Source organism: Homalodisca vitripennis, chromosome X (genome assembly GCF_021130785.1).
Source record: "Homalodisca vitripennis isolate AUS2020 chromosome X, UT_GWSS_2.1, whole genome shotgun sequence".
In the NCBI taxonomy this organism is placed as follows: Eukaryota; Metazoa; Arthropoda; class Insecta; order Hemiptera; family Cicadellidae; genus Homalodisca; species Homalodisca vitripennis.
In genome coordinates, this window is record NC_060215.1 from 67,330,291 (window position 1) to 67,355,701 (window position 25,411).

Genomic DNA, 25,411 nt, shown 5'->3' on the forward strand with positions numbered 1-25,411 from the left:
TCCTTTAAAACAACAACAAAACCAGCTCTGTACCTTCTTTAATAAATTTTATATGAATTTTCAAAGTTGTAAAGTCCTTTTTGAAACGCCCTGTATGTTACATCAAAACCTAAGATTTATTTGCTGTGGTGCATGCATGCATAATTTTTTGAGATATGTTGTGGTGTTTGTATATTTGTCTTCCCTTGGTGTTATGTTTCAGGTGCAGTATATGTTTTGATGTAGAATGCCTCTTAAGCTTAAAATTCCCAATAAACCTTCTCAGAAAGAGGTTTATGAACTCCACATTATGCATATGCAACATTGCACTATTATATGTATTGTAGTTGAGGACATACAGTGGTCCTCGTTATAAAAATATTTGAATTTTAGGCACATATAAGTAGAAAATGGTTACTAAAATGATTGACAGTATGTTATCTATTCAGGTACCAGTTGGAGACCAGCCTGAGGATATAGAACAACAAATAAGGAAGTTGGTAGTGAAGTATATAAGTAATCCCAACTCAATAATCTTAGCTGTAGTGACAGCGAATACTGATATGGCGACTAGTGAAAGTATCAAGATCGCAAGAGAAGTGGACGTAGAAGGACGTCGAACTCTGGCAGTAGTTACAAAACTGGACCTTATGGATGCAGGTACAACACATTTGTAGTCATGTATTAACTTCAAGATACATATTTATTAAGTATTTCAATTTTTGATTTGTCTAGATCATTAATGCATGGACTTGTTGATCACCTGCAAACCGTATCTAGTACAATGCAAAGTCCCATACTTTTTCATTATTATAGCTCTGCATGTAAGTAGTAAAAAATTTAATAAAGGTTTTTGTTTTAAATAAATTATGCATTTTGTATAGTAGTATTCAGTCATAAACAATTCAGCTCTACTGCTTTTATTAAATATTTTTCAATGCACTAATTTAAAAGTTCCTAGGATTAAATTCGAGAGCATTTATTTTATCAATTTCTATAATTGATATATATATATATATATATATGATGCGTACACTCACTCTTCCTACAATAGGTAAGTGAGCTGATTTCTAACAAATTTAAAATTACATAAAGAATTACAGAATATGTCTGTTGTATGTACGAGAAGTATAAAATATTATTAGTAGTCAGATAATAACATATGCTGCCTCTAATTCTGTCGTTATTAGGTCAAGCACAAGCAAATATAATTACTTCAAAAATTTCCCATGCACCATGTAAACCATGTTGATGAAATTGAATTTTTGGAAAAGAAAAATATGGAATAAGCAAAAATCATATAATAAGACTAATTATATTTCTATTTGGCTAATCCCAAACATGACATATGAAAAGAATGCCCCTTACTAAATCTATGAATTTATAACATAAACCTATTTAGAAGCAAACATGATAACATTTAAAGAAAAAGAGTGATTTATTGTAATGACTAATATTACTACATATTTTATAGTCGTTCACCTAATTAGAGTTATTTGGAAGCAATAAAAATTTCCGTTTTAAAAACATTAAATTTACGAAACTACCAAGAACAATTCCATTCACATATTGAAAAAGTTTGGTTTTTTGAGGAAGAGGATGAATAAGAAATATGAGACCAGTATTTATCATTAAAAATATCAAAATACAAATGACAGTTTCACACAGAGGACTAACTTACCAACAAGAGACAGTGATGGCAATTTTAATGACTACTGGGATGACAGTTTCTGAAATAAAAACTATATTTTGACAAATACACATTAGAAACTCAAATTTAAAATATTTTATTGTATTTTTTATGAACAGTATTGTTAGGTTAGACTCTAGTTAGATTATACTTACTGTATTAAAAAGTCGCTAGTAAGAAATAAAACCCTTTTTGTGATAAAAGTATTTTTTTATACATAAAAGATAGTTGTAATTTTTTGTTCATTGAATAGTTATATTACGGTTTAAAATAAAGAAGAAAAGTAATTTTTATCTTAATCCTAGATAAAATTTAAAGAATATAGAATGTAATTACACAATGGTAAAACAATCTTTATATTTATTTAAATATAATATATTTGGATATACATCTTATTATATATAACATAATAATATACACTTGGTTGTTTCCGTTGAAAACTTGGGAATATTTTGTTACAAAATGATGCATTGTCTCTTCGAGATATTGAATAAGTCCACAAATTAGTGTGCTGTAGTGGTAGTGACAGTGGATAGGCAATGAAAATGTCTCATCGTAACAGAATAGTACTATAAATAACCTCACCTCAACAAATAAGTGGAATTATACTATAGTGTACTACATTGTTCTTTTATTGTTTTGGATTACTTTGAATAAGTTACAATATTTAGAAAACTTATTAAACTACTGTTATATTTCTGATTTATTTTCTTAGCTTAAAAACTGTGTGTATTTTTGGAAAATTAAGTGACACAGATAAACTGTAAAGTGGATAAATCAACCGTAAATGATCAAGAGTTTGCTGAATTCTATAACATGAGACAAAAATATATTTACTCAGTACAAAGGTTATAATGCATTTAAGGTTAATTACATTATACATAATTTCATTAAATAAAGTATGTTGTTCATTATAGTTATTTTACCTCATGAGAGAGAATCGCAATTATTTCCAAACTAAGGAAGATCAACATATACAGGCGGAATGTTAAATTTAATAAAGTTCAAAGCAAAGATCATTGAGTAAAGAGGAAAGGGTATGTATCAGAACATAGCTACAATATAGATTTCAGTAATAGGTAGAAATAGAAATCAAGCCATAATACTTATCAGTTATGTGAAGATATGGACTAACTGCTCTTTTCAGCTGCAAGTAGATTACAGCACTGCTACACTTACTACATATACAAAAAGGTTACTTTCTTGTTTTAATTCCATTTGTTTTTCTTGTATAATTATCTAAATCTGCTATGCATTAATGTAATGCAATAACCTGTGAAAATAATCTAATGTACTGTACAGGTACTGATGCTATTGATATCCTATGTGGCCGAGTCATTCCTGTCAAACTAGGTATCATTGGAGTTGTCAACCGATCCCAGCAAGACATCAATGACAAAAAAGTAAGTTTAAATTTTAACAATCTCCTTGTAAATATTTCTTATTTAATTAACAAAATGGGTTCCAGGCTTATTTCTCCCACCCTTGCTTTAGTGTGGCCAGCTATAGAAAAAACATATCATATGGTAGTACTACTTATTTTTGTGTTGACACTCTCTGTTCTGAAAGATCTATTGTCAAGTTGTGCCCACAAATATTCTGTAGCGTATTTTTCTTTGCTTTTTCCTGTTAACAGATTACTTTATGTATATAATTTTTAAGTTATGCAGGCAATAAAAAATAATAAAAACTAGTTACAGTATAACCTATTTAATCTGGCACGAAATTAATTACACTAAAACACACTCACTTTTCAGTATGTATGTAAATACTGTACAGTATACACCAAGTACATTGAAACAATAAAATTAAAAGCTTCACTCACTTTCGCACAGTACTTTACTACACACTACTCAGGATGATAGAAACAAAACCACTGACGGAACAACAAAAATGGCATGGCGTTTTGCGTTACATTGTACTGCAGCCGCGGAGTGAAGAGTGAATGTATATATGAATGTGGAGGGAATTTGTCGAGTGAGATGTTGTTAGCACTGCTTACCACTGTCACTTCTTTTTTTAAAATTTATAAACTGTTGCTTCATGGACTCATGGTCAGTCAAAAATCAACTGCCAATCTATCAATCTGCTACTGTTGTGCTGTAAGCAGATGCGTGGTGCTGTCCTTATTTGTTTTGTACAACTGTGCGTGCTTTTGTTTTACTAGTAAAAATTGACAAATTATTTTAAATTAGCAATAGCACCTAAACGGAAGAAAAATTTTAGTGAACAATGGATGAAAGACTTTCATTCAATGAAGAAAGGTAGCATTGATTACAAGCATTTTTTATTTTGCAAATAAGTATTAGGCCTAATGGTCGAATACTAAGCTACTCCACTGGGTGGATAACAGACGAAATTCAATTATGGGTAGGAGTGACATTGAAGCCTATCCACATTGAATCATAAAAATGTTTTAGCTGCACTGTGCAGCATTAATTTATGTGTAAATTTAGTTCCTTTTCATAAATTATTTATCAAAAGCTAAAATTGTCGAAGCAGTTGAAGCAAAAATGGGGTTTCATCCTATGAAGTATCATGTTTTTATATTTCTAACACTTGTAGAGGGGAAATAAAAAGTAAAGTGTTCAGTGATTCCAAAATCATGTCCAAGTTTTCAAGTATGAAAATAAAGACAGAGACCATAGTTAACAATGTGTTAGCTCCTCCTTCTAAAGGTAAATTAAAACTTACTTATGTAATGTTAGTTATTGTGTCGATGATGTTAATATTCTTATTTCTTGTTATGGCAAATATTTGGAAAGGATTTGGGAATGCAAGTAAAATTAATCAAATTATTTAATAAAACCTCTTTTGTCATATCCAAATATATACTGAATATGTCAAACTATTTTATATTACAAATAAAGCTGTGGCTTGTGATGGGTTCAATTGGCTAATGGTTAGTTTGGGGGGGGGGAGAAACAGAAAAAAAGGCAACATCATTTTATTTGTTTCAAAAAAACAAAAGTAGTTGAATGTCCTGCCCACATTCTTCAGAACTCTATTCCGTTGGGGCAGATTAACTCAGTGTTGCTGATCAGGTAATTGCCGTGAAAATGTTCATCCATTTCTCTATTTAAACTGTAAGAGTACATGAGTTAATAATTTTTTATTGTATAGGCTGTAATTACAATGATTTATGTTGCAATTCCAGGACACATAGGTTTTTTTTTACCTGCAATAGAAAGAATATTGTGTATGTTATGTTGGAGTCCCTAAAGTCATACCTAGTAATGAAAATTGCCCAGAAGTTTTAAAGCGGCATTTTTAAAGGAGTTAGCTGAAACTTATCTATAGTTTGTCCACTTTCAAAGAAACGTGTACCAGTTTTCAGTTTTAAAATTATAAAAGCAGAACAATTCAATCTGTGTAGTTTATTTATATTAAAAACTTTTCAGCAACTCAGTAAAAGATTGAGCTCAAATTGTGGAACATTGCTGTGAAGAATATTCTTAAAACTAGTAGATTAAAGCACATTTGAATCTTTCAAGGAAAAGACCAAAGAGTTCCAACCAACAGAAACCAATGAATGGTTCTGAATATCATTCCAGTTAGGGAAAATATTGAAAAATTGGCAGAATTTGTCATCAGTAAAATGGCTCTATTATAATGGCGTATTATTTGATTTGATTAAATGTCTAATATAATAAAATATTTTATCAATAACAAGTTTTCAACCTCAGATCATTAAACAATGAGTGCATTTTAAGAAACGGAACTTAATGAAGGTAGTTGGAATTTCTTAGAAGTTGTGTGTACTCAGATCAATATTCAGAATCGCTAAAACCATCCGAATATCTCCAGTTATAATGCAAGTGATGAGCTGTCAATGGACATATGAGTGTAACAGTCAAAAAGTGCCATCAGCAAAGGCTCTATTGTTACTTAAGTTAAATATGAAACATTTTAACTGTTCAGAATTTCATGTTATAACTTGTTATCAGTAATTTCAAAATGTTAAATATATGAGTTGGCATATAAAACTGTTAAAAAAACCAAGTAACTAAATTTATTTTATTTTATTATTAAGATACACTGAGTTCACTTCACTAAGTATTAAGAATTAATTCATCTGATTGTTTGTTGGTAGTATGGTCCAATAAAGTATTTTACTTTTTAATAACAACTGGGTTTTATTTACATGACCCTTTAGATTTCTGACTAAATTAGGTTACATTACTAAAAATATATATTTTTACTGGAGTAATCGTTACTTTCTTGATAAAAATGGTTTTTAAAAGTAGTACATATTGTCTACTTAAAATTTTGTTAAATCATTCTAGTTGCATGTTTTTCCTTATAAATATTAGAATTGAATTTCCGGTTTCCAACTGTATATCATCATAAAAAAATTAATTTCCACGCATTTAAGTTTCAACAATTTTTCGGGGGTATTCCATATTTTTCGGCAATTGATTTTATTAAGCGAATATATGGCAACCCTAACTGTAATCGCAATATATCAATCTGTCCATTTATTAAGTCTTTCCCTCACTAAAATCCATATGATAATGACTATAATGTTATGTAACACTCAGTAGCAGTAATTAATATATCTTTTTAGTCATTACAGTTAATTCCACAATTACAATACAAGAGGGAAGAAGACATTAGACATACCACAGTATACCACAGGTTTCCACCACAGTATAGTCTTCCTTTGACTAAACATTCTTTCAGAGTAGGATTTAAATATTTTTCATATGTTCTCTGAATTTCCAAACTTGAATATTTTAGAAACTTTATAAATGTGCCCTATAGAATCCTTCTTATTTTCTTAAAGGAAGAGATGATCTTGTAAGGGATGTTTTAAGACATAGGTAGACATAAGCAGCTAACAATTAATTCATATTTATTGTATTACAATATTTTTAAATCTTTTTTATGCTTTAATATTGACATTATCCATATCATATTAATGAAATAAATTTCATTATTGGCCAGAGAATGTGGGGCGTACTGGACCAATAAAACTAGGCTGGCTTCTGGGTAACAAAAGGGATTATTACAGTCATATTCATGAAAGATTAAAGTATTTAAGTTTTGCACCTTCTTGCCAATTTCATGTCTACAGAGATATGTAAAACTTATATATTGCATATGCTAAGTCCATTTACATGCAGACAATCAGCAAGAAATATTATTACAGTCTATCAAGGATGCATTGCGGGATGAGGCTACATTCCTGCAGCGCAAGTATCCCACTTTAGCAAACCGCAACGGAACCCCGTATCTGGCCAAGACGTTGAACCGACTACTTATGCATCACATACGTGACTGCCTGCCTGATCTCAAGGTATTTTAATCTTATTTATTATTAACTCAATGATTGTTAATAAATAAATCACAACGTGAGTGTAGTTGAAGTCTACATCATTCACTATTTGCTTTATACGTAAAGTAAACAATTTAACCCTTTCAGGGCCAGGACCAAATATGAGATGTTGCAAAATTTTTTCACATGTCATATCCCCTTGTGACTAGTCAAAAGTGCCAGGCTAAAATTGGCGATTTTGCAGTCTCTTAGATTAAAATTTATAACTTTTCATAAAAATTAGAGAATGACCTAAAAGTTGCACCAAATTACTCGTAGAGATATATACTATCAACAAAAAAATATATAGATGTAGTTTTAAGTCATTTAAAATTAAAAAAAAAATAATGTTTTAATGGATTACGTAAAAAAAATTTTATTTTTGTATTTTTTTTGTAAATAACTAAAAAAGGAAAAATAATTTTACTGTGGGAAGCTATGTTATTATATTTTACATTTAGAAAGGAACAACCATACAAAATTTTGTGTTATTTCTCTCATAAATAAATTTTTTATGACACATTTTGTATAAATACGCATTATTGTACTTCGCAACATTTTATAAATGATAAAGCAACTACTCTTACACTGCAAGAAACTTAAAATAAATATTCACATTATGGATGTACTGGTAAACAGATGATTGTAGGATCCATAAACAGTTTCAATACAGTTAAGAACACTATTTACCAAGAAATATTTACACAATTTTATTTGAAATTTATTTACACTTTTTCTATTTACAAATATGCTACTTACAATTTCACTCCCGTCAGATCGCAAATTGTCAGTCATTGTAACTACTACACACAATAGCTAAGCAGGTAACTACTAACACTACTAATATTTACAACCACAAAATAAAATAATGAAGAAGAATCCAGCATACAATGGTACGATTACACTAAAGCATCAAGAATTAACAACAATAGATTGAGTCAGCTGATAATGTCACGAGACAATTACGAAATAAAAATGCATAGACCCCCAAAATAAAAATAATATTCCTATTAATTATCTACAAATATACCAGGGAATAAAAAAACATAAAACTTTAATCATTTGACGTCGTATTTATTTAAGAAAACGACGAATATCAAGGCGGCAATATATTGCCGCCTGGCCCGGAAAGGGTTAAATGTTAATAAATTGTTAACACTCTTAATTCTGAATTTTATTTTATTTCTTGTAAATATAAATAAGTTATGTTTTATATATGCATTAACCTGATTTTAAACTGATCAATGCTATTTTTAGTTAGTTTGTTATCGAATTAATTACAATTGTGTACTTTAAATATTAACTAAAAATGAATTCCAAGACATTGGAAATGCTAGTTACTATTAAGAGTTACAGGCAGTACCTTTGATTGCCCTCAGACTTCGTTTTAGTTTATATAAAAAATGTCATATCTGAGTATAAAATTACAAATTTGTTGTTAAAGGATTTAAAACCAGGTGTTATTAATAGGATATATTAGCTTAGCATTACTAAATTAAAGGATTCTTCATCAAATAGAAAAACTAGGTTGGAAGAAAGTGGAAGTTTCGTGGCTACCAAACTACTAATTTGTCAACCACAAAAAGACAGATTACAGGTTTTCAATTTTGGTATATGCAGTGTTGCTAAATTATAGAGAAAAAGAGATTTCACTTCACTGATGACTTTTATAAATACCATACTAATTCACTCACAGTATACAAAATACAATTCTTGTTTCCAGTTCTTAAATACACCTGCATGTGAGGGTAAAATTATTTTATTATTTTAGGCCAAGAAGCTTAGATCAGATGTCTGAATTTGGTTACGCACTGATAGATAAACTTCCAACATTTCAGTTGGGACTGATGTACTGAGCACGTAGTCGTAACAAATGATGACCTACATATCCGTATGTATGGCAACTGGCAAGCTGTAAAAAACAAATACAAAGATAAATCAGTTACCCAACACTTGGCTAGCACAACATAACCTACTTCAATTACTATTTTACAACAAACGTAAAAACATTACCCAGTCATATCAATCAATCCTAGTTAAGGGGCTGGAGTTAGCTATCAGTAGGCTATGTACTCTAAATATCAGGCTAAATTCGTTTTTAAACACTCGTCTCATGTGCAGGCTTACTTAAGGACTGGTAAAAGAACTGAATAACGCATACACTGTAGCGCAGCGTATACTTGTAGATATGCACTGTGAGTAAATATAGAACAGTATTTATTATAAAACAGATATCAGTTAAAGTTCAACATCTTCATCTCTGAAATTTGGTAACAGGATATTTGAAAATTGAAAACCAGTTATTTCTCTTTTTGTGGCTCATAAAGTGCTCAGTGTACACAAAATATTTTACTTATATAAATATTTTGCTTAATCAATTAGAACACTATGGAATAAGAGGGACACCTCATGATTTACTGAAATCTTACTAAGTCTGTCGGAAACAGGTTTGTCACTATAAAAAATGATTAGGCTGAAGTCACATCTAAAAGAGCAGACATTAAGTGTGGTTCGCCCCAGGGTTCCGTTCTTGGTCTATTGCTATTTTTAATATGTATTAATGACATTGTAAATGTAAGTAATCCTAACCAGACAATTTTATATGCAGATGACACATCTACACTATATAAACACAAAACTTTGAAGGATTTATAAATCATAGCAAATATACAAATTAACAATATAATGCAATACTTTAATGAAAAATGTTTAACAGTAAATGCAAATAAATCAACAGCTGTACATTTTACTTCAAATAAAAAATCTTCCTTTGCAATTCAAATAGCAGTTGACAATTTAGTAATACCAATGTATGGTTCTACTAAATTTCTCGGATTGATTATCGACAAAAATTTAACTTGGAATGACCATATAACTACTCTTTGTTTAAAGTTATCTAAAGCAATATTTATGATTAGAAAACTGTCTGAATTCTGCAATGAAAAAACTCTTAAAACGGTATATTATGCATTTTTTACTCTCAATTGGTTTATGGTATTGAAATATGGGGGAATACATTTAAAAAGAACATTAATAAAATGTTATTAATACAAAAAAAGCAGTACGTTATTTTGGCTATAAGGATTCATGTAAACAAAAATTTCAAGAAGTTCATATTATGACAGTCCCTTGTTTAGTTGTGTATAAATTGTTGCTTTATATGGCTACATCAAACAACTTAACATATAAAAAAACATCCACCAATATTACACAAGGTGCGCAAACAATATTGTAACCAAAAAACTTCCAAACAATATTCATTAGCAACATTATTTCTTGGACCAATACTATGGAATGCACTGCCAAATAGATTAAGATCACTGCCATTTGGTATTTTTAAAAGACAAATTAGCTTTTTCCTTTTGGAACACCTGTTTTATGAAGTGGATGAGTTTTTTTGTGATTAATCATGAATAAAACAATTATTGTTGATCTTAGTAAATTCTGTTATCTGTGTTGTAATTAGTTTTTAATTAATTAATTGATTTGTTTTAATTTATTTAATGTATTGCTTCTTTTAAAGATCTTGATGAACTGGAGGATTGTATTGCTCTTAACATTGAAGTGTACAGTGATGTGTTTTAAGTGTGACAATGTATGACAAATTGCAATGTAATCTTTACCAGTAATAAATGAGAATCATTGAGTACTTATGTTCCAATTCAGTTTCTGTTTTCAGAAGAGAAACCAACCTCCCAATGTGTAACCTGAGTCTCCTTATCTTATTCAATCACTTTAATATTTACATTTTAAATTTAAGAATAATGTTTTAGATTAGCAATTTGAAAAATTGAACCTGTATTACAAATCATAATCAGAATGTAAGATGTATAAACATAATTTATAAGTATTTCAATATTAAACTCAATTAACAATTTATACAACTTTCTGTTTGTAAGATTTTTATTAATTTTTTTTATTTCAGTTTATATACTATTCTATGAAAACAATCAAAAATATTGTTCTATATTTGTTGTGGTTTCTGTGCAGGCAAGTGGGTGGATATTCTTAGACTTTACTGAGGTTGAATTAGGCTGTCAGATGAATTCTCAGATAATTTCATTTTTTATTTAACAATTGAAACCATAATATTTTGTTTTCAGACCCGAGTAAATGTGATGGTCTCACAATTCCAGTCACTGCTCAATTCATTTGGAGATGATGTTTGTGACAAAAGCCAGACTTTGTTGCAAATCATCACCAAGTTTGCATCTGCATATTGTGCTACTATTGAGGGGACTGCTAGAAACATTGAGACTACTGAACTGTTAGTACTTGATAACTGCTATTACTTTAGTTGTATTGTATTATTTTATTGCTATTATTTATATTAGAATATTGAATTTACTGTGAAGTGTTATTTACTTTTTAGATTTTATGGTTTTACTTAATGTAACTAAAACGCTTGCTTTAACACAATAACTTAAGTAACATTCAATCATAATTGTGACATCCAGAGAGAGAGAGAGAGAGAGAGTAATTCCAAACAGATTTGTTGAAATGTTTCACAAAATTAACTAACTGTTGTTTAAATCAGCTGTAATTAAAATGCAACACTGAAACTGACTGTTTAAATACTGTCAAATATTGGGCCATTTAGTTTGCAGGTGTAATACAAAATCTTCTATTAAATAGTTATTTCTTTAAGCGTTGAGGTATCCTTGGAAAGGAAAAGTTATTTAAAAACGGTTTTGTGTCTTATAACATTTTTATAAACAGTGGTTTATCAGATATTTTATAGAACAAAAATTAAATAGCCCTCGTTTTGAAAATATTAAAACTGATGTAGAAATATTTTTTCCTGACATAATAACTTCTGATATGGACCCGTTTACCAAGCTTTGTAATAATCCTAAAGATAACAACAAAGATAAAATTGTTTTAATAAAGAGAACAAAATAGCTGCTAAACAAAGTGGAAATTTGAAAAAAAATTCTTTATTTTTTAGCTTAAAATCGCACTTAGAATCTCCAAATATATAGCCAGCTCAACCTTTTTTGTTACACCCTGTATATATATGTATAAATAGTAAATGTCTTATTTTTCACACATGAGGGAACATAACGAGCATTGGTAAATGTAAGAAATGATAGTAGAAACTTATTCTTATCTACATAATTAATTACAATATTTACAATGTTTAAAAAACACAATTATTCTTTAATATAAACTAATACAAGGGTTGTTTTTTTTTCAACCTCTGATGTCACACCATGATGGCCTAGACATGTGGCAGGTCTGCAGTATACACAGAAGTAGATCACCCATCTTTCCTGCTATAACATTTGTCGCTGTCAAGTTCAAGTAGTCAGTTTGCACTTTACTTCAGTTGTATAAACATGGATGCCTCTATTGATTGAATGATTACTTACAACTCCTGCCAAATGTAAACTGGATTGTTATTTGTTTCCTGCAAGCAGAAGGGAATAGTGCTATGTTTACGGTGAAGACATTGTGAGTGATGGTTTGTGCATGAATCGTATCAAAACTTTAAAGATGGCCGAATGTCAAATTCAAGGATCAGTTTGAGAAATGTCAAAGCTGAAGCCATTCATTGATTTTTGTGAGTGCCAGTCAACATATTTGGCTTTCTACACCACTCACGTACAATACTATCACCCATAATGTTTTCTTAATAAAGACGGCACATTCTCCTATGGTTTTCTGCTGCACTTCTCCCTTACTCCTTAATTCACATTTGGTGGAAGAATCAAGAATCAATAGAGTCGGCCATGTTTATGTGACTGCATCTCATCGCAAATTAGCTACTTGATCTCGACAGTGACAGATGTTGTAGCAAGGAATATGCGCGATTGACTACTACCCACACTGCGGACCTGCCATGTGTCTAGCCGTCATGGCGTTAGATCGGAGGTCGAATAAAAAAAAGGCCCTTGTAGGTTTGGGGTAATATTTACCTATAGCATTCAAAGAACTATCAAAATAAAAATTTACTAGGCACATTTAACCTTGATATATGTTTGTAAAATTATAATAATATTTAAATATTACATTCTGGAATTATTGTTTGTTGTTATTAGTTAATAATAACAATATACATATATCTCTGATGTTTATGCATAAGAAAATGGCGATCCTCATAACAGCAGTCCCTGTTTATCGAAGTTATGGGACTACCGTTACGAGAACCGGTGTTACAAATTAGTACATATTTAATTTTTGATGCCTTTTATGCTCCTTTATGGGCTACCATATTGGACCCAAATGTATTATTTTCCATGCTCTATTGTTTGGTTATTGTATTATTGCTCTGCTAATTATGTTAAATGTTTGGTATGAGTGACCGACATTACATGCAGAAAAGATATGTGAATTGATTTTACTATATATATATATTATCCACATACACAGGGTGTTTACAAAAGGTTTCACAAACTTCTATGGGTGGTAGTATTCATCATTTCAAACAAAACATTTTGTATAAACATAGGTCAAGAAATATCTCGTTTAGCCGCTAGCCGCCATTTTGTATCAAAAATTATTATCTCTAAAACTAGTTAAGATTATGAAACCAAATTTAGCACATAGGTATAAATAGCCAAGAAAAAATTAAAAATAAATAATTGTGTTATTTTCTTTAATATTAACAAATGTTATCTGTTGAAAATTTTTAAAGTCAAATAACAAAAAACCAGTATAGTTGTACAAAATTTACTAGACAATTATTTTATCAATTTCATTAAATTTCCTACCATATTTGTTTCAATGAAATTTGTCTAATTGATTTCTACACATTGGAATCTCTTCTTTCCATTGGTACCAAAAACATTGTCATTGACTCATAAAAGTTGTTTTATTAGCGATTGAAATTTTTACACGTCATTTGTGGGTATACCAGATTTTGAAAGTGATAGTGCTCACACATACATGTATCTGCACCAGTTCTAGGGTTAAGAATGTTGAGAATATGATTGTAGATGAACCTTTCTAGCACGTAATATTAATGTATGGAAAACATCACGTTGATTCTAATATTTGGTGTTTCCTAATTACTTCTGATAAATTTCTAGGAATACATCTAGATAAAGGGTTAACCTGGAAAGTTCACATTTAAAGTGTATACATACAGTGTGTTAAATTGCCATCTGAAATTTTTGTCCCTCAAAGCTTTGTACCTCAGATGTTTTGATGATGGCTTGCTTACTACAGATCAATATTTCCATACCTGTCCTATGATATTTCTCTGCAGGGCTGTTGTGCCATATCAAAATTGGAAAGAGTATTCAAACTGCAATAAAAGTTATTTAAATCATCACAAATTTGAACAATAGAGGGTTGAGTTAAGTGCCTTCAGGAAGCTCAGTTTGTTAATTCTACCCAGTTAGTATATTTTAGACTATCATTTTACTATCGATTTAAGTGTTTATTGACACAGGTCAGAGTTAAACATGTATACAAGCTCATTAAGAGTCTCTAAAGCACTAAATTTAGAAACCAATAAAAAAGTGTTTAACCCCAATTAAAACTACCTTGTGTCCTGTGCTTTTTACTCAGCTGGTGAGTTCACTGAGCACATTTGATATTTGTGACGGTATTGCAATCCTTGGAGTTAATCCCAGCAATGCTTGTATGTGTATAAATGTGTACCTGCATGCAATTATATGGAAAGTCGAGAGAATGGATTTAGTTTGTTAGATAAATACTGGTATGAATATTGACTATTGCAATACAACATAATATAAACTGTAAACATTGCTATTCTATTCATTCTCTTGTAGGTGTGGTGGTGCGAGAATATGTTATATCTTCCATGAGATATTTGGCCGCACACTGGATTCCCTCCACCCTTTGGTTGGTCTAACTAAGTTGGACATTCTCACTGCTATTAGAAATGCCACAGGTCCCCGACCTGCACTCTTTGTTCCAGAGGTCAGTAAGTTGTTTATATGAATGAATGAAATCTCTTTATTAGTCACACACACACACACACACACACACACACACACACATATATATATATATATATATATATATATATATATATATATATATATATATACAGTGGCGAACAAATTAAATCCGAACAAGATGAATTTTGACAGAAAACTTTATTTGTACATGTATAGTATACAATGAAACAACTTACACGCTATTAGTAGTTTATATGACCTCCCTTATTTTTGATGAGCTCATTAACCCTCTTTGGCATTGATTCCACCAGTGTAGAACAATGGTTTTTAATGTCTTCATCGTGAAACCAGACCCGAATTACCGACTTGATTAGTTCATCTTTTCTGCAACAATCCATTTTCCCAAGTTTTTTCTTTAATATTGCCCAAAGATTCTCTATTGGGTTTAGATCGGGAGAGTTCCCTGGCCACGACAAAACCTCAATATGTTGATTTCTGAAGAATGCTTTCATTTTTTTAGAAGTGTGACATGGCGCAAGATCCTGTTGGAAAATGAGATCTGGATTCCTTTGCATGAGTGGGACGATTCTACGTTGGCATATGTCCATGTACTGGTCCGATTTCATCATTCCTTCTACAGGTACAAGTGCTCCTGTCCCCTCATGGGTAAAATAACCCCAAAACATTTTTTTTGTGGGTATTTAGGAGCTTGTTGCAAATGGGCAGGCGACAACTTCTCATCTGCTGACTTACGGACGTAGGGTACTTTCTCGCCTTGTACAAAGAAATGCGTCTCATCCGAAAATATCACATTTTTCCACATTTCAATAGTCCAGTCTTTATGATTTTTTGCCCATTGGAGTCTTTTTGACATCATGGCTTTGGTCAATAACTGTTTCTTTTTAGGTTTGATAGCAACCCTCCCAGCTGCGAGCAATCTCCTACGAACTGTCATGTCAGAAACATTGGTCCCACTAGCTCTTAAATCCCTATTAAGATCAACAGCGGTCATTCTCGGATTTATTTGACTTTTTCTTACAGTAATCTGTCTTGTGTTGGCGTAGTTTTCTTTTTTCGGCCACATTTTCCTTTCCTTTTTGGTGAGAAGGAACCTGTATCACAAAAACGTTTGATAATGTCATTCACTGTACCTAACCCTACACTACACTCACTAGCAATCTGTCTTTGAGTCATTTGTGTGTGTTGAGACAATGCAACAATTTTTGAGCGTTTCCGTGGAGTAATATCCATTGTTGTAGACTGTACGTCTTTGTGACTTGATACACTAAATATGGTAATACACAGAAACTAATATAAATCCACTTATATAACCAGATAAAAACACTTAAATCAGTATGTGTACATATCAGCAACATAACCTCAATTACCAAACATGACCTTATTGCATTCTGGGTAAGCAGGCTGCCACTGAGGGGAAAATTCCCAACAATAGACCAAAATTTCCCTTTGTTCGGATTAATTTGTTCGCCACTGTATATATATATATATATATATATATATATATATATATATCACAGGTGTTCTTAGATTAATAAAGTCTACACCCTGAGGTTACAGAGAACCTGTGTGATGTGGTACACATGAAACTTCAAACTAATTAAAAGCTTGAAACTTAAAACTAAATAGAAGAGGAAGGCTTAGGCTGGACGACAAACTTCTGTTATCTATAAAGAAGAGATAATCTAACGTAACATACAACTAAAAGAATAACTCATGATATCTACAGTTATTGCATTGGTATGTAACTATAAAAACACGTATTTAGCATGAATAATACATTTTAAAATTAAATTAAACTAAACTTAAATATTTAACACTATCACTATATCACTATATTCAAATATTATTAAATTATTATTATCAAATAATTATTCTTTTGTTAGGTTAGGATATTGTTACTTAATTGGAATGATACCAGAAAAACTGATTTAACTGAATGTATGATAAAATGTATAGGCATCAAAATACATGAGGTAGAATCCAAAGGTAACTGTTAGGAATCTTGCTATTGGTTTGAAAAATTGGATTATGTTTTTGGCAGAAGACAAAAGTTATCTTTTTTGTGTGACAGTAATACATTGTAATGATTAGTTTTGTGCAAAACAGGAAAATCTGGTTTTTTTATATCTTCAACTTGTGGTAAAAATTCTATCTATATATTTAGTACTGTATTATCGAATAGAATATAGAACAGTATTCTGGAACGTTTTAACTTAAGTAATATTACTATGAAAATAACACATTCAAAGCAATGTTATGTAACATGTTTTAATATTGTAACATAACAGAACTGTTAAGATATTTGTAATTGTTAGATCTGACACAAAATAAAAAATAAATATTTGATAGTTCACATTTGGGCGGTTTTTCAATTGATAGACAACATGAGTCTCTGTGTTAATATAACTCCACTAAATATGAAGTTAAAACTAGCCTTTATTCACAGGCAAAAATATTAGAAAACCTATCTTGTAGATACGAATCTATTATCAGCAAACTATTGTTGGTATTATACAAATTTGTTTCTCCACTCTAGCCATTTTCTAGTTGTCTAATCAGTGGCTTAGGTTGCCTAGTGCACATAGCTTTGTCTCTTAAGGTCATGGGTTGGAGCCTAGGCGATAGCATTATCAGACAAATCATCATTTAGAAGTGCCATCATTAGATGCCATTGCTATCTGTTACATAAAAAAATTTACAAAAGTAGGTACAGCCTTTAAGGAGAGGATAAACAGTAAAAGCCTTACAATATAATTATTTTTATGGAAGGTATGTGAGTCTGCTTGAATGTTTTAATGACTAAATCATGTTGTATAGGTCTCTTTTGAACTTTTGGTAAAAAGACAAATAAGGCGGTTGGAGGAACCTGCATTACGGTGTGTGGAGTTAGTTCATGAAGAGATGCAGCGTATCATCCAGCACTGTGGCATAGAGAGCCAGCAAGAAATGCTGCGATTCCCCAAGCTGCATGAGCGAATTGTTGATGTAGTCACTCATTTGCTACGAAGGAGGCTGCCTCCAACCAATTCAATGGTCAGTATTAGTACACTAATTTACGTTTCTGTTTCTAGCATTGTAATTGATTATTATTATAATTATTCTACACTTAGCATATTTTCTCTGTTCTACATTCTTTTAACCACATTTTAGCAAATTTGTATTTAAGCTAGTAATGAGACGAAGTCTTAATCACAAATCATGCCATATGAATCATGTTTTGTATTTTTTAAATGAAATACATTTATCTTATTTTGTAAACGAAATAACATCAAAACTAATTATTTTATACCCTTGATAGTCAAAGAGAACATCATAGTACATCAAATATATACCCATTTTTTTAAAGTAAAAGGACATTTATTCTGGAAGCCGATTTAAAAGTCTATCAATTAAAGTAGATGTTAGAGAATAGGATTTGGATATTAAAATATGGCAATTTACTTGAAATACCAATCCCATTAAAATATAGTGATATTCTTGGATCACTTTTTGTGATCTAGGGCAGTCTCCAAAAGTTTTAGTATGACAGAAATTGGTTTGTTGATGACATTATAAATCTAAGACTTAGAAGCTATCAGGATTTTAAATTTTAGGATGTACATTATATTTTTAATACTAAAAAATGGTTTTGAGATTTGAAAATTCTGGATTTGACCATCACTTATTGAAATTACTAAATACTAAATTTTCATCCTGTACTAGCAATGAAGGTACATAACTAGTAGACAAACAACATTGTATTACTAACACTGGAACAATATGATCTTATTTTTGTTTGTATTTTGTAATGTTTTCATACCAATAAATTACAACATCAGTAAATCTAATAAAAAATATAGGTACACAATCATTTACCATAATTACATCTCTCATTTACCATAATTACGTCTCACATAGTTTTGAATCTATAAGTAAATAATAACTTATGTGTGTAAGGATAATAGTGTTTAAGAGATTTCCCATTGTTATATGGCACATGTCATCGTTATATCAGTCTTCCACCTTGCATGTAACATGTGTTGTGTAGCTGTTGGTTTGTACAGTGACACTGTTTGCATTTATTCTCACCAGTCTGGATTTAATACTGCTGTTGTAAAAGTCAGGTATATGATAGATTTTTTAATGTACAACATTTATTTATTTCCAACGGACATATTCTATTGTCAAATTTAGTTTGTACACGTTTAGTGTGTGTCTAGTTTGTTGCCACACATTTTAGTCTTTAAGTTTTTGTGTATGTTAATCCTATGTCTTAGGGTTTTTTTGACAGCAGAGGAAATAGACATATTTACATCCTGGAAACAGTGTTCTATTTGTATAACATATAGAAGTCTGAAATCCTATTATCCTTTCAAATTATCCATTGTCTGTAACAAACTTCATTGAGGTCTACGGTGTCTTTTTTATCAAGAAAGGTAACAAAAAGTCAACAATAGTCATAAATGTTAGTAATAGGCCACAAAAAGCAACAAAATCTACAACAAAGAGTTCAATTGTTTTATTCATAGTGGTATAAAAAAGACTTTCAACCCAATACCAATTTTTGGCATTCAAGTGTCTACTCATTTGTTCAGGACAGTGTTTATTGCCGGTACAAGAATCGTTCAGAAGAATAAAAGAGTTTTAAAATTTTAAAACAAGATGCTTCTGAATGCTAATTTAGTTATAGCTGTGTGTGTTTTTTTTAATATAATTATAAGTAAATCATATATGTTATTTAAATCAAACACATATTTTAATGAATAATAGAAATAAATAATTACAGGTTTGAATAAATGTATAGGATGGAAAGATATTGTAATCTTGAATGCATATTTATTGCTTAGGAACGCAAAGATAATATTAATCTGAAGCTACATGGAATTAACCAATAATATGTAGGCTGTATAGATATGTCTTATATGTATAGATTGTTCTTGATTGGTCTTAAAGCCAGGATCAACTAGTTGCATGTTGGTGACAGAAGACAACAGTGTATAATTTAAAAATGTATTAAGTAGAAATTTTTGGTATTTATTTTAATGATTAAATGTAGAAGGATGAGGGTTTGTCAAAAATGATACAATATTTAGTGAATTCATGTCTCCCCATGAACTTACAGAATTTACGGTGGTGGAAAGAGGAGAGATTACGATATTGTGTAAACATTGGCTGCACACAGTCTTATACTAGATAAGGGTTCATAATTTAACATAAAAGTAATTGTACAATTGTAAAAGTAATGCACTACACAATTGATTGGAGTTTGCATAATTTACAGGTTGAGAATTTAGTAGCTATTGAACTAGCGTATATAAATACAAAACACCCAGACTTTCATAAGGATGCTGCATTAGTCTCCTCGCTTCTCAAATCAGTGGAAGAAGAGGATATAATCAAGCAAACTCGTGTCAGCAAACGACATACCATCAACTTGGCTCACCCGTCAAATATTGCACTTGCCAATGAAGCTGAACAGGTGAGATATGTGAAAAATCCAAAAATAAATATATTCTTAATCATAATTAGAAGTTTTACAGTCATACTTACTTATAAACATTATTTACTCACCTTTTGTATTGGTAAATTTATGCTTTGTTTAAGGTTATTTTCTTAACTTTAACTCTTTCAGTGCCACAGGGTCTACATAGTAGGCATATTTTGCACATAGTAGTCATGAATTGCCAGCCTCCATCCAGTCAATGATTCATATTTTATTATTATTTCACAAATATGTTGTAATAGTTTATATTAACTATTCAGTTCGCGGTATTCTACAAGTATTAAACTATTTATTGTTTCGGATTTTTCTCTTTCACTGTCTCTCGTCACTCAGTTATCACACTCATTTTGCTTGTTAGTTGTCATTCACTGCTGGCTACTACAAAGTTGTTCTAGTTGCTTACTTTCTTTCTGCTGCGTTTCATCATGTTCACTAAAACATTGTTATTTACATTGTAAACTTGACTTTTTTGTTTATATGTTTATTGTTAAAACTTATTATTTTTTGCATTACTTTTTATTTTGTAACTAGTTAATAATAAGTTTAGATAATAATTTACCTATAACTGGAATAAGATAGTTACATTTTTTTTAACTTTTGACAAGTTTGAAATAGTTGGGTGAGAATAGAACAATTCTATTACATATAGCACATTCTTTATTTTATTATGAACAAGTAAAAAAGTTTATCGAAATTGGGGAGTTAATTTTTTTACAAATGTTTCCCAGAAGCTTGCAAAACTATAAGAAATTGTATAGCAATTTGTATACATGACTTGGAGAAATGACATTGGCACTCTAAGGGTCAAATATAAAAATAAATATTTTATAATATAAAAGTCTTTTATTGATAAAGGTAAAAAATTATATAAGCGAATACCCATATATAATGGACTTTTTTAAATAAAGAAGTTTTATGAATTGGAAAGGAAAAAAGATTTTTGTGTCTAGTATAATGAATATGCTGATTTGTGTATCGGTCAAAGGGGTTTGGATTTTTATGAACAAAGTTCAACAATTCAAAAATATATAAACCTAGTAGTGTAAGTATTTTAGATTTTTTAAATAGCAGTCGGCAGCTCTCTCTCTAAAGTTTACACCAACCAATGGCTCTCAGAATACCTTTATGAATACTTTTACAAAATCAGGAGATGAACCTCAGAGTATAATACTGTATTTCAGAATCGATTGTACATAGGCACAGTATACAATTTTACAAGTAGAAATAGATACTGAGTCTGCCAATATTTTCATTGCAAAGCGAAAAGAACTTAGTTTGTTTACTAGATAATTAACATTAGATTTATAGTTTAAATTTTTATCAATTTTCAGTCCTACAAACGTATGTAAATCAACTAAGTTTAATTTGCTACATTTCAAGAAATTGATATGGTTATTTTTTGTTTTAAAATGCATTACATTTGTTTTAGTTTGATTTAACCCTATAAGTGGCAAGCGCCGTCTGAGACGTATGATTCACGCCGCCGCGAAGTGGCAAGCGCCGTCACAGCCGTCGCTTCACATTTAAGGCTGTTGCTCCGCAACCATCCATTATTTTTAGGCCTAGTTTGAACTATCGTATTCTCCATGAAATTTCCTATATATATCATATAGTATAGTGTGTATTCATGTTACTAATGTTTGCTGGCTTAAATGAATCCAAGAGTTTTCGTTTGACCTGGCGGCAGACGAGAGAACAGCTGTCTACTCTTCTCGTCACTGTTTTGTTTGGCGACTTTGCGTACTGTTATTGTCAGTATATTATTGTTTATCGCGTATCGCGACACTTGGGCACGAAAGTACAAGAATGCGGCGCACCAGCTGAACGGGCGGCGAGATTCTGTAGTCACGTTATCTACTAAGACCGCTCGACTTTGACCTCTGTCTGAGGATGGGGAGGGGTTTGCGATAAGACAATTCCTGTTTTATATTTACGAAATATACTGTGCTATGACAAACTAAGCCACTATTATAGGGCCTATGGGAGGAAAAGACAAACCCCTTCTAGTGACTCGGAGTAAAAAAAAAAAATTAAAATTAAAAAAAACACAGTTTGTACATAGATTTAGTTTTTCCCATCTAACTTTTTTGTTCTTGTAAATAGAAAAAAATGCATAGGAAGTAATTTGTTTAGAATAAAATTGTGTATATTCTGTGAATATGACATTATTTTATAGCTCCAGTAGTTTCAAAGTGACGGACAGTAGAACTTAAAAATTATTTTTTCTAAAAGAAAATCTTTACACATCTACAATGATATTCATCTTAAAATAAAAATAAGGAACCAAATATCATATTTATTCTTATTCTATAGTTCATAAGGAAAATTAAAGTATATAATGTTGCTAGGTTATCACTTAGACAATATTTTCTAAAAATAAGTTTAACGATCACGGCAATTTACCCGAAAACGGCCTGCCACTGAGACCACAAATGACCGTCACTTAAAGGGTTAATAACAGTCCAGCAGAATTAAACCATTCATCAAGTTGATTTAGAGTTCTTACAATTGATTTCTCCATACTCGTTATGTTGTTTTGGTGAATTAGTATATTTGTATCATCAGCAAATAAAATAAAGTTTGTATTTGGAAAGTCAATTGGTAAATTATTAATGTAGACTAGAAAAAGAATTGGACATAAATTGAACTCTGGGGTATAATAAGCTGTGTTTTTCCAATTAGACGTAATTTTAACTGAGTTATCATTCATGATAGTTCTTTGTTTTCTACCTTTCAAATATGATTCTAAATAATATAATGCGTTTCCTTTAATTTTAATTTGAGATAATTTAGACAAGAGCAGTTTATGATTTACACTGTCAAAGGCCTTGGATAGGTAAAAAAAATACCTGCTCTCATCCGAGACTCATCCAAAGCCCTTGAAGCACTATTTAGAAAGGATTTAAGAGCTAATTCGGTGCTTCTGTTTTTCCTAAAACCATACTGCTCATTACATGTTGATTTCTAAAAATGTTGTTATCCTATGATTTATTGCCTTCTCTAAAATCTTTGAAATATTGCACAGTCAATGTACAATCAATGAAGAGTAATAACTCAGATTGTTTTGATTAACAGAACCATGTGCATCATGGAAAGTATAGTGAAGGTCCTAACCTTACTGACCGTGCAAATTTGCGCAACTGGATGACCAACATTCTGCCACGCCAACAAGAGAACAATAGCAAGGAGCCTTCAACAGAGAACTCACCGACATCAACTCCTACACATCAGCCTAATGAGTCTGAAGGCAAGAGTGTAGTTAGTCCTCAGAAACCAATAAATTTACTACCAGAAGTTACTATGACTTGTCGCAAACTTACTGACAGGGAACAGCGTGACTGTGATGTCATTGGTAAGTAAAAAAAAACTGACTGAGTTGTTCTTATTTTATTTGTATTGATGTGAAGAATAACTATTTCAGAATCAAAATGATGAAATAAAATGTGGTAAGAGTACAGAATGAGAAGTAAGCTTTACCAAAGCATATAATACTGGAGTCTATTTTGGTGTACTTACTTAACCCTAGATATGGTACCATGTTAGAAGTTTAACATGGTCTTGCTGTTTTTAGTACTTTGCAAACCTTTTTTTTAAATCGCCAAAGAGAGAGAGAGAGAACTTTATTTTTTAATAACTCATGGCAAGTACCAGTAGAAACTAATCTAATAATATTTAGCTATTCATAAATGCTAAAAATAAATGAAAAATATTAAGTAGGCCTAGGTTAATTAGTTCCAAAATAATATAATAAGAATCAAAATTATGAAAGTAAAAATAAGAAAGTAAAAATTATTAAAATTACACTAAATGAAGACAAGAGAATTAGTCAGGAAATGTAAAAAAAACAATAATTACTAAATAGGCTCCAATATATCACTTTATAACACTTAAAACACTATAAAAACAACTGAACTGAGAAACACAGACTACATGTAGTACTGAGAAAAGCTTAGTGAGAGAGATGGCTAGAGCACACACTGAGTTCAAGAATCACTTTGGTTTGGTGGATATGAGATCCGTTCATGGTGGGAAACTTGAAAACCAAAATAAACTTACATTATATCAATTTTCCAAGCTTTTATTGCCTAACCAGTGATTTATTTTTACAGCAATCGCTCAAAGAATAATGTTGTATAATAAATAATATTCTTTGTATTTTGAAATGTAAAACTAGCACTTCTGAATTACTTATATGCAAGCATTTGCAAGAATATTTGTATAAAATAAACATTTTGTATAATCTGCATTTGGTTTGGAGCTATTCAAAGAAGAAGATGTTTTCTTTTCAGCTGTGATATTTGCATTTTGCATTTTCATCCAGACGCCAGCTCATTTCACAAAGCAATGTAATATTCATTATTTTTGTCTTTTTCATGTTACAAGAGAAAAATACTTGTAATTAATACTTAATTTACAGCAGTAATTGTTTTGCATAAGGGACCTATTGATAATTATAAATAGGAATATTTTGTTTGCACTTAGTATTTACATTGCATTTTGCCGCGAGTCGGCTGCATATATTCATGGATGACAGTTGATCAGCAATACACAAATTACTGATCACTAAAATGTTTATGTCTTGCATGAACAAGCATAGATAAATTATCAAATTAACAAATTATTGTACTTTTACTTTTCATCAATAATATACCAGTGAAAATTGTCTTGATTTACAAGCATTGTTTACTATTAAAATTGCTTGGGCTGCTGAACGCAACGCGCACACACACACACACACATACACACACGGGGTAAGATTACTGTTGTAAAAATGTTTCATCAATCATGCATATATCTCCCCATTCAATTAGTGAAATATGTCCTAAAATATTGCTTTGTATAAAACAATAAAGATATAAATTACTTTTTCAAATGTTTGTCAAAAACTCTGATAAAGGTCACATATTGTTTGCTTCAAAGGTCACCAAAAGTCACTGATTTGCATTACACCTTAGCAGTAGACACCCTGGGCTGTAAGTACTGTAAGTCATTTCTCTTACTACTGGACACAGTCATTTGAGGAAAAACTTGCACACTTTAGGACTCACCAC

General features: G+C 30.7%; 2 protein-coding genes across 3 annotated transcripts in view; one reads left to right on the top strand and one right to left on the bottom strand.

Annotated features, from left to right (window-relative positions):
* The window catches only part of LOC124369120 (dynamin-1-like protein), a 58,798-nt gene that overhangs the window by 18,467 nt on the left and 14,920 nt on the right, over positions 1–25,411 (top strand). For both annotated transcript variants that reach the window (XM_046826879.1, XM_046826878.1), the window contains exons 4-11: positions 429–639; positions 2,972–3,072; positions 6,822–6,968; positions 11,090–11,253; positions 14,726–14,876; positions 17,696–17,911; positions 20,139–20,336; positions 23,436–23,712. In XM_046826879.1, coding sequence (XP_046682835.1) covers positions 429–639; positions 2,972–3,072; positions 6,822–6,968; positions 11,090–11,253; positions 14,726–14,876; positions 17,696–17,911; positions 20,139–20,336; positions 23,436–23,712 — 1,465 coding nt within the window. The remainder of the gene's footprint in view (positions 1–428; positions 640–2,971; positions 3,073–6,821; positions 6,969–11,089; positions 11,254–14,725; positions 14,877–17,695; positions 17,912–20,138; positions 20,337–23,435; positions 23,713–25,411) is intronic.
* Positions 15,039–16,355, bottom strand: LOC124369122 (transposable element Tcb1 transposase). Its single transcript, XM_046826881.1, has one exon. It carries the CDS (start codon positions 15,939–15,941, stop codon positions 15,492–15,494), a length of 450 nt encoding a protein of 149 aa, XP_046682837.1. The 5' UTR covers positions 15,942–16,355; the 3' UTR covers positions 15,039–15,491.